The 10,692-nt window shown below is 46.2% G+C and overlaps 1 protein-coding gene across 9 annotated transcripts in view; it reads right to left on the bottom strand.

The window, feature by feature from the left end:
• Nucleotides 1-480: 480 nt before the first annotated feature.
• Nucleotides 481-10,692, bottom strand: part of TENM3 (teneurin transmembrane protein 3) — a 441,422-nt gene continuing 431,210 nt past the window's right edge. For all 9 annotated transcript variants that reach the window (XM_047714374.1, XM_047714410.1, XM_047714419.1 and 6 more), the window contains 3 exons: nt 7,250-8,861; nt 4,233-4,363; nt 481-2,116 (listed from right to left, as the gene is read on the bottom strand). In XM_047714374.1, the coding sequence (XP_047570330.1) occupies nt 1,361-2,116; nt 4,233-4,363; nt 7,250-8,861 (2,499 nt within the window). In that variant the 3' untranslated portion in view covers nt 481-1,360. The remainder of the gene's footprint in view (nt 2,117-4,232; nt 4,364-7,249; nt 8,862-10,692) is intronic.

Here is a 10,692-nt window from a genome sequence, read left to right as displayed (position 1 = left end):
GTGGTCTCTTGCCTCCATCATGAAATGGAGCTTCAAGGAATGGTTAACAGTAAAAACCCTGTGGTTAATTCTATCCACTCCCCTCGACTTTTAGGGGACGAGAGAGGACCTCTCCGGCCCAGTTATTATAGTTTATTATTATTATTATTATTATTTTTTCATATCTTCTGCTATATTCCACCAGCCTTAGTTTTCTACTGTGCCTCTCAGTTGATAAGGGTTGAGGACACTGGCCTGATGAAAAAGAGAAGAAAGAGAAAGGAGCAGTTCTCTGATCAGCCACCCACTTAGGATTGCACTGTCCTATCCATCTAGTGATAGAAAGTTGCACATTTTTTTTCCAACCTAATACAAAAATATTAACACTTCTGGACATTATAGGCATAAGTCGTTATATCTCTACAATATAATAATTTATACTGTACAGCTATAACAGATAACAAAAGGTGCAATCCTTTTAAAAAAATCACACAGTTCACATGTTTTTATCATTTTATTTTTAAGTATAAACTTTTTAAACACTTTACATAAATTAACTCCTCTGAGACTAATATTTGATGTACAGTAAATCGTAATTCATATAAAAATCCATAAACAACTTGTCTCACATAATTTACAAAAAAATCAGGGTTTCCTTTGCTTATCAGTGACAAGGATTCTATTTGCCAGTTTTTTTCCCCCCAAGGCAAACCACGTTAGCATTGTAAAATCCATTATGAAATCCCCGCCAGAGCAGAACTCGCTTGTGCCAATGTCCTTTTACAAAGCAGCACAGGGAAAGCAGCTGGGTTGTCTACAAACAGTAATTTTGCCCCACATTTTAAAATTAACAGAGATATATATCACATCCTATGCAGAGAGACTACTTCTTGTAAGCAAAGGTCGACAATTCGGTCGTATCTGGAAACACTGTATGCATTTTGTTTTTACCTTAGTTAGATACAGTGCTTCCAAGGAACGGAGGGCCTCGCGCAACATGTTTAGGCCTTTTTTTTTTTTTTTCCTTTCTTTCACTTATTTATTTTTCCTCTTAATACTTCCAGTCTGACTGAGTGCAGCGATATGCATATGTAAACATATTCTTTAAAGCCGATCACCTTTAAGGTCATTCAGAAAAAAAGTTTTTTGTTTTTTTTTGTGGATTTTCTTCGTCGTCGTCTTCCCGTTCTGATAGCAGTCCGGGTCTCCAGGAAGGCTCTTCCGCGTCGGAGAGTCCGCTTCGGATTGTGCTCCAGAAAAATCCGAGCAGAGCAGAGGCGTGGGTGAGGCTCCGGAGGGACGCGGCGCCCCGCCCCCGGCCGGTCCGCCTGCCAGCGCGGGGTGGCCGCCTGTCCCGGGCGCGGCCGCCGGCCCCGGGGGGTTACCTCTTGCCGATCTCGCTTTGTCGGAGGAACTGGATGTTGTTGGCGCTGTCCGCCAGCTCGGGGTACTGCTCCACCGAGAGTACGTAGTACCCGTCGTAGCCCTGCACCTTGCCGGCGCTCAGCAGCTGCCGCTTCTCGCCCTCCGTCCAGAGGCGCGCGCCCTCCTCGCCGTCGCGCACGCGCTGCTGCTCGCGCGCCCAGGCCCGCGCGAGCGCGCGCTGCCGCGCCTGCTCCAGGATGCGCGCCTTCTCCTCGTCCAGCGTCATGCCGTAGCGCACGTGCAGCGCCAGCGCGCCGAACTGCATCTCCACGTCGGCGAACCTGCGCGTCCTGCCGTTGACCACCGTGGTGGACTGCGACACGGTCACGTTGATGCCGTTCTCCAGCGCCTTGCGGCCGCTCGTCAGCCGCAGCGTGCCCAGGTCGCTCTCGGGCGTGCTGGTCTTGATGAAGTAGTGCGTGTCCTTGCCCTCGATGGTGAAGTGCAGGTTCTCCAGGTAGAAGGCGTTGTTGAGCACGGCCGCCACCTTGATGCAGTCCTCGTTGGCGATGTTGAGCACGTTGGTCTGCACGCGGCCCTGGCTCACGGCCAGCATGACGCCCTTGCCGATGAGCGACTTGACCGTGGCGAACCACAGCCACGACGGCGCGCCGCCGCCCTTGCGCCGGCTCACCTGCACCTCGGCCATCTTCCCCAGGGACAGGAAGGCCTGCGCTTGCCTCGCCACCTGTTGCTGGACTCCGAAAATGGGCTGAGAAGCAAACAGAGACGGGGTGGGGGGCGGGAAGGGACACGGTTTAGAGAACATCTGTAGCTCTTGGTTGCCCGGGAGCCAGGCTTCCTGGCAGCGCGCCCGGTCCTGACAACCCAAAAAGAGGGGTCTGGGGTGGGGGGACGTCTGTGGAGCGCTCCCAGGCATTTATTAAAAGCTCAGTGGGTTCTTTAGAGATGAAAGGGCTTAAAAACAACTCCGGGTGGAGGAAGGCACTCAAAGGTCCCTTCCCCTGAAGTTGATCCAAATCAGTTTTGAAACGGAAAAAGAGGTGACTTCATCATGTATTAGCTAAGAGCTTTTTAGTCTCCATCGTGGGCACAACACAGTTTCAGCTTTTCTCTTTTAGTGTCTGGATGCCCCTTTCCCATGCCTATTGCATTTGGGGAACCCCGTTCCTCAGGGTCACTGCGGCTTTTTCCCTGGGAGCCCAGGGAGGAAGCGGCCAACGCACACAAAGGTCTGAAAGGCTGGGGTACTCCGCGCGGGACCACCGCGTCCTACTTCATAGGCTTTGAAATTCCTGGGCTTTCGTTTAGGGAACCTCTGTCCTCTGTTCCAGCAAACACAGTTTTCAACTGCATTTTCCCAGTGCTACCTGCAGAAGCGGACTGTACGGGGCCCACTGCGCAGTGGGACAGCTGGAGGGGAGTGTTCATTACTTAAGGGAAACATTAACTTTTTGGAGACAGGGACGGTGGACCATCGACGCTGGCAAGTGTTTTGAATTGGGGGCGTCTGAACTCAGCCATTTCTCCTACTGCCAGATGTTTGTCTGGCCGGTGTTTCCCCCCAAACATCTGTTTCATCTGCAGCAGTGAAAGAAACATTTGTTTTTTCTGCACTTGGGGCGGCCTCCAGTGTCTTTGCCAGCCATTCCCTAAGCTGTCCTTACCCTGCGCTTCTCTTGACAGAGAACTTGAACCACATTTAGGAGGCTGCCTAGGAGGAGAGTTGGCAAGTCCATTTGTACAGTAAGACTTAAGTGTTCGCAGACATGTTGGAAAGTCAGAAACGATTAGGACGTGCCTGTTCAGATGCCTTGGGAAACTTCAGTGTGTCGTCATGACACTTTATCAGTGTAGATATATTTGCAATTCGAAATGTGAAAATGGCTCCCAGACCTTGGAAACATGATGGGTTTTGCTTTCTAAATGTAAAGGTGACATCTCGAAGAAGGAACTGTCTTATGTGAAGTATGAAACACCTACCAGAAAACAGAGGTATTGGCACTGAATACACTGTGTGTGTGTGTGTCTGTGTGTGTGTTTCAGCCATGATTGCTTTACTCTTTGTAGTCACTGAAATTATAGGAAATTGCTCAAGGGGGGGAGGGGATTAATCTTTCTAAGAAACTCTGCACTCTCTTCTCTGTATCATTATGGGGTAACCCAATTTCTTGATCTTTAATTATTCTTGCTTTTAGTTAGAAATTCTAGTGTTTTGTTGTACATTTCTTTCTGATCTCCGAAAGACAGAAATTAAAAGGGCCATTTTCTGAAATGGCAGCTTTGACTTTGCAATTTTCCATTCTTTTTCATTTATTTTAGTTCTCAGAACAATTATAGGCCTCCTGAAATGTTATTTTCAAGAAAATTCTATAAACACCTAGTTGCAGATGGAGCTTAATCAGAGGACATTTTATTTTTATTTTCAATCTGTTCCCATGAAACACTGTTCAGATTTTAAAGGAGTTGAACTTTGCGGCATTGTTTGTGGGCTGCTCATTTGTAGTACGAATCCCCGACCCTCCCGTTTATTGTATCTTTGCCTTAAGGTCCCCAGGGCTATAAATGTGCTTTCATGGGGGTTCTCTGTAGAAACCTTGTGCTCCAAAATGAGCTCCCTCATTTTATTACCTTCTGATAATGTCTTTTTAGGTTTTTATTAGCATCACTAAAAACAGATTTAGGCCTGTTTAACAGGCCCCTGGTTTGCTGCACAGAAGTGGGATGTTGTTCTAGCCTGAAAGAGTCAAAAAAATGGAAAACCGGTCTTTGGCCCAACTTTGACAAGAGCAGTTTGGTTAAATGGGTAAATACGCCACAGCTCAGCCATGGGTCACCTTTTCACAGTTTTGCTTTTTGTTTCTTACCGGTACGTCATCCCACTGCTGACTCTTCACAAGTTCGTAAGAAGGCTCGGTTAAATCAAATTTGGGAACAGGGAATCCAGGAATAGCATTGTGCAGATGGAAACCAAATGTCACCAGCCAGCTGTTAACATCTAGGAGAAGATTGTTCAAAACGAACGGTGTTAGAGTTATTTTGTGCTTTCATACGTTGAAATTCTTACCTTTAAAAAAAACCCCAGTTCACAAACAATAGCCTGAAGAGGACCACATGTTTGCCTGCCTTCTCCGATTCCGATCCTGCTATTACCAGACTGGAAGCCACCAGCCTCCATAACGGAGCGATGGCAAGGGCTACGGAAAACACAGTCTGGTAGCTACTCGCTGAGACTAGGCAAAGTGTCACACGTGCGAGGTGGCATCCTGGGCTTGTAATACGTGATGGAAAGGGGTAATAACAATGCCCAGCAGCATGAAAGAGCGGCCACCGAGGAAAACAGAGGGAAGTGGTAGTTAGTCAAGACTGGTCTTAAATAGAAGTTGAGTGTTATTAGCTTTCAAAAGCGATTGCCCAAGGATATACAGCTTCCACAACCCATTTTCTATTAATAAAAACCCTAAATTGAGAGAATTAAAATCAACAGTTGATTCTTAATCAAAGAGGAATGCTGAAAACTGGCAGAACTGGCCAAGGGCACAGAAGTCCAGATTACCATCAGCTCTGACTTCAAAGGTGCACTTGGGCACAGGTGGAGACGAACTTTTTGGGGAGAGAACCTGGAAACCTTTAAAATGGTATTTTAAAATATTGCCATGTGACTCCAAAAGCCATTAAGCTCAGAATAAGGCTTTTATTCTATTCTGAAGGTTATAATGTTACAGAACTACTCAGCAGGCTTGCAGCTTTATGAGTACAGTTGGGTGTAGATTATTTTATATATTAAGCACATTGCTGGAAAATTTGAAATTGCATTTCACCTAATATATTTTATGCTGTTCCATCTCTCTTTTGATGTTTTTCAGAAAGAGCTGCTATGGCATTCACTGCAGTCCATGTTGCTAGGAGAGGATGGATTCAGGAGCTGTGGGCTTTCCTGCCTTTCAGGCAGCCCCTGTCAACACCTCTTAAATAACCAGTGGTAAACTGCTTGTCAGAATGATGGAGAGCCACTTGCTTCCTATTTCCTCCTCTAGGGCACAAACTCTCACCTCATCACCAGACTGACAGGTCCTCTGTCCAAACATCATATGGCTATAGAACCAGTGTATTCTCCCTCTTTTAAAAGGAGGGGTGGTGGTGGTGGGAGAGAGAAATCCCAAGTTCATCACGTAGGGGAGAGAGTGTTACTTTTTTGGGTGTGTGTGTGTGTGAGTGTATTTAAAATTACAGGGGCCTTATGTTTTGGAGGAAATTCCCCTGAATAGTAGTGTCGGGGGCAAAGTTTCTCCTACTATGAATAATGTCTGTGTAACAGTAAAAACATAAAATCATAGGGTCTTAAGTATGGAAAAGTATTGCCAAAATAATGGGACTCGGATGCCGACGTGTATTGAGAGAGCTGAAGGAGAACTCCATGAGGCCGTTGCTGAACCAGGATTGTGAAAGAGGCGAGTGTCAGCTGGTTCACAGGAGGAGAGCCTTGACAAGTTTTGGCGGTCTGGGAAAGCACGGAGCAGACGTGAAATGAACAGGGGGCAGCCTTTTGAGAGCTGTACCAAGAACTGAGAAAACAGGCATCTCAGTATGCCTCAAATACGAGCAAGAGAAGAGACAGCCTGAAGGAGCATCTAACACAAGCCAGAACAAAACAGAAAACCCCAAACCAAACTAAAACCAAAAAAAAGAAAACAGGAAAGAACCTTCTTCCAGGAAGCATACACATGGCAGAGAGGTTCACATGGTAGTCTAAGTCAGGAAAGGAAGGTGGGATCAGAAGGATTCAGAATCCATTGAGTGCAGGGTGAGCAGAGAAGTCAGGAACCAAAGGGAATTAGAGCAGTGCCTTCAAAGACCTTGTCTCTCATGCTCGTGGTTTGGTGGTGGCAGAAGTGGGATGAGATGTTTCAGTCAGATCACGCCTGAAACTTGCAAAGGTCTTATGACCCACCCCCTATTGGCGGAAAAATTAGCGTGTCTATTAGTAGTGCCACAAGCAAAAACTGGTGCTCCAAATAGCACGAAGACTGTAGTGAAAACAGAAACAGGACCCTCTGGCGAAGCAAGTGGTGGGAGAAACTCTTCTTTTATTGCCCTGAGGTGATGGTGGAGGGGAGTTAGACATCCCAGGAATGAGATGGTGAATCACACTCTGCTGTTTCACGGTTCCTCCATTAGAACCTCACACATGGGGGCGCCTGGGTGGCTCAGTGGGTTAAAGCCTCTGCCTTCGGCTCAGGTCATGATCCCAGTGTCCTGGGATCAAGCCCCGCATCGGGCTCTCTCCTCAGCGGGGAGCCTGCTTCCTCCTCTCTCTCTCTGCCTGCTTCTCTGCCTACTTGTGATCTGTCAAATAAATAGAAAATCTTAAAAAAAAAACAAACCTCACACATGTGTAAAAGAAAAGCCAACATTACACATATGTAAGGTAGTAATTAAAGCAGAATTGCATATATCTTATATCATTAAAGGAGACATTATTCTCCCCATTTCATTGTTAAGGGAACAGATTAAAAAAACTTGTGACTTATCAAGCCACATGACTTTAAAGGAGAGTTGGGATCAGAATTCCAATTTGGGGGCTCCCAAGTTCATCCTGTTTTCCACAGCCCCATGTCACCTACCTTCCTTAAGGGACTGGATTCCATATCATTTCAGAAAATTGAGGCCTTGGGCATTGGAGACAGAATAGGAAGTAACAAACGATGCCTCAGTTTCCCTTTCTGGTTTCTCTATGGTTCCATAGAGAAATAAATGCATTTAAAAGGCTAGGCATTTGATTTTGCAGGAGTAAAGTGTAAGGCTAAAGAAAGCAACTCTAGTTACTGTGTGTATTCATATAAGGATTAAAGGAATTCTGCACTTGGAAAGGAAAAATGCTTACCTGTGATGTAATCTTTCACATCATGGATTTTGCTTGCAGGGTTGTTATTCCTAAACATGTAGAGGTTAAAAGGAGCTGGGTCCTTCCCGATTCTCTTCCAGATTTCTATGTCAGGCGTTGTCCATCGTCCTGCCAAAATATCATAATCTCTTTCTCCAAAGTGGATTAATTTTGTGAGTGGGTCATATAAGCCACCATGAAATCCAATTACCAGTTGAAAGTCAATATTGGAGTCAAAATAGATTTCGCCATATGCAGTATACTGAATCTGTTTCAGCATAAGCCCATTGCTACTGAAAACAGCCAACGGTGTCCCTGTGTTATCTGATGCAATGTAGAATTCATCCCCACTGCTGATTTCCATAGCAAAGAGATGTCCTTGGAGATCATAATAGAGAGAAGTGATTTCTGAACTCGAGTGGTTGTAGACATGAGTAATCCTTGTGGGATAAGTTAAGTCAGCATAAAAAAACTGCAGATGCTGTCCCAGACTGGTTTTGCTAGACACGCGCCTTCCCAGGCCATCGTAACGATAGATCACTGTCCAGCCACTGCCTTTACTATAAACTCGAGTCAGAAGACCCTTGGAGCTGTACTCAAAGATCTCTGTGCCTCTCTGACGCAGGAACCCGTCCTCATCCAACCGATACTGAACATCCCCGAGGCGAGTGATCCTGTCTCGCAAGTCATAGCGAAGAGGTGTCAGACGCGCACTGTTACTCGGGTTCAGCAAATGGAGGTTTCCATTCAGGTCGTAGTTGTAGCGCCACATGATCTTTTCATTTAGATAAACAGTCTGGAGCTGCCCGTCAACATCGTACTCGTAAGCGTATTTGGTAGTGTTGGCAAAGGGCCCTATTTTGATTTCTCTTTTGGTCACCCGACCCATGTTATCATACTGAATTGTAATCCAGTACATGAGTGACCTGAAAATCTCGTACTGAATTTCCTTGATGCGGCCATGGGCATCAAAGTGTTTTGTGTACGTCATCACCGCCGTGGAGATGATCTGGTTAATATCATAATATATAACTCCAAATTTTCCAAACTGCTCAACTTTGCCGGAAATGTCATCAAACTGGTAGAGATCGATGGGCAGAGGTGTTTCATTGATGACCCCCTGCATGCTGGTCACTCGAAAGCTGTTGTCATAGCTGTAGTCGAACCTCGCATTGACCATCCCGTCCTCGCTAAAGCGGAAAATCTGCCTGTCAATCAGGGGGCCAATTTGCCTGTACCTGATGGTGCAAATAAAACCATCGCTCTGGAGGTTGACAGTTTTGAGGACTCCCGCTGTCTCATCGTAGGTAAAACTGACTCTCGTGCTATCGTACAGGATCTCGGAGAGCCTGGTCTGCCTCCGGTACTTGAACAAGACCCTGCGGCTGGTTCCCAAGAAGGCCGTCTGCAGAAGCAGCCCCTCCTCGTTGTAGTCCGTGATGACCGAGGCGTTGCTCTCAGGGGGGTTGTAGATGTTGCGGTAGTAGCCGATGGACCGCATGGTCTGCATGGTGTGGCGAGCCACGCTGGGCATGGTGATGGCGGACAGCCGGTCCCACATGTCATATTCGAAGATGTACTGCCTCTGGCTGTGAAGCAGGAGGACCATGGACTGCGAAGACACAACAGACCGTTGTTCAGTATTTGTGACCCGCGGTGGGGGAGGGGCAGGCGCGGTGGGGGCGGCGGGTAAGCAAAAGCACATCCTGTGACTGCGGATACACAGAAACATTTTGCTCGAGAAAATGATTTTCATTTTAATGGAGTTCTCCTTGACCTTACATGTTGTTAACAAGCCCCGGCCTGATTTGCTCGGATGCTTCATTGTGAGGGGCTCTGCAGTTAGTGGCTCAAGATCCATAAGGTGCCACTTGTCATGACTGTACCGTTCTTCTCCTAGGCGTCCACAGCCGAGCAGCAGACTGCCGATGGCTGGGGCTAAGTCACAACACAGGACTGCACAAAGCTGCTCTAAAGACAACGTTTCAAGGAGAAAACAGCACAGGGGCAAAGCAACCCTACCCATAATCAGCAATTATTTAGGAAGGTGGCTTTTCCCCCTCATTTGACTGAAGAGCCACTCAAATCATGTTTTAATTTCCAGCGCGTGGGGGAGGAGGTGTAAAGCATTCAAAATATTACTTTATGAAGAAGCGACCTAAAATTAATAAAAAATGGATAATGTGCATATAAAGCATCAACGTCAACAAACATTGCTAAATCACATGGTGAACGAGAGCTGTAAAGGCCCTTAATTGAAATACGGATCCGGGTATGGTTTTCTTGGTTGGTTTGTTTGCAAATTCTTACCTGTCATCTGGAATGACAATAAAATCTACATTTTTGAAATTTCCTTTAGCAAGTACCAAATCTGATTCATGTCTTAGCTGGTGTAAGAATGGTTTCTGGGCTACATTCCACTTTGGTGCTAAATAACGCAGTGAATAAATATATAAATTAAAATGAGCTCTGCTTATTTTGCAAGGAATAGCAGAAAGACATGAGACGATCATTTATTAGGGCAGCATGAGAGAAGCTCAACCCTGAGGCTCAATCGCGGATAATGTAGCTCAGTAGTAATACAGAGCATGGGCGATGCTCTCCTCTGTGGAAACTTCCCCCAAACCCTGTTAGACCAAATGCAATGATGGCAGATCTGGGGCAATGGGTATGTTAGGAACCCTCCTGGGACTTAGCTTTGCTTTTGCCAGAGAAACACATAATCCCTCGTCCAAGGCACATTCCCTTTCTCTCTACTGTCCACCATCTTTGAAAGCAGCCTGCATGACAAGTTCTGTAGTGTCTCCTCTGTGGGCCTATCTAAGGGCAGTCTTTGGCTGCTAGCTGTGCAGTAGATGTCTTGAGAACTGTTCCTAATAGTTTCCACTGCGCCATGGAAGACTTGGATGATTGCTGAATTCACAATAATTAGTAGCTAGTTGTGTAGTCATTTAAAATCACATCTGATGGTAGTTAGTAAAATGTTACTACTTCTGCTATGAAGAAGTCTGGGTTTAGGGTGCCTATCCTAGCAAGGGAATGGAAATGGTTTGGTGGATTTTAGGGATTTGAGAGACAGGATGAAAGCACTTGCTGGCTTTTCTGATCCCCACTGATACATGAATGTGACCTCAGTTACTGATGGTATCTTCTCCTGACAGTGACTCTTATCAGGGCCATGCTCTCTGTCTCCTTTTAAACATTTCCCCATGATCACTATCAATTTTTAGGGTCTGGGTATTTCTGTTACATGTCTCTGTAATGTGCGTAATTAAGTTACTTTGGGAAAAGTGTTTCAGGATGAAGTGGGGACCCACTCCCCGTTTCTTCAGGAGGAAGTTGTCTTGGGTTTGTTGGGTTGGAGGGTGACGTGTTTTCCAGGCACAAGGACTGGCTCCCAGGAAGGTATGTGTGCAGGGGGGCTTCCTCTGTGGTCTCTCAAG

The sequence above is a fragment of the Lutra lutra genome, chromosome 2 (assembly GCF_902655055.1).
Source record: "Lutra lutra chromosome 2, mLutLut1.2, whole genome shotgun sequence".
Classification (NCBI taxonomy): Eukaryota; Metazoa; Chordata; class Mammalia; order Carnivora; family Mustelidae; genus Lutra; species Lutra lutra.
The sequence above is the reverse complement of the archived record's forward strand: the minus strand, read 5'-3'. Positions and strand labels throughout refer to the sequence as shown.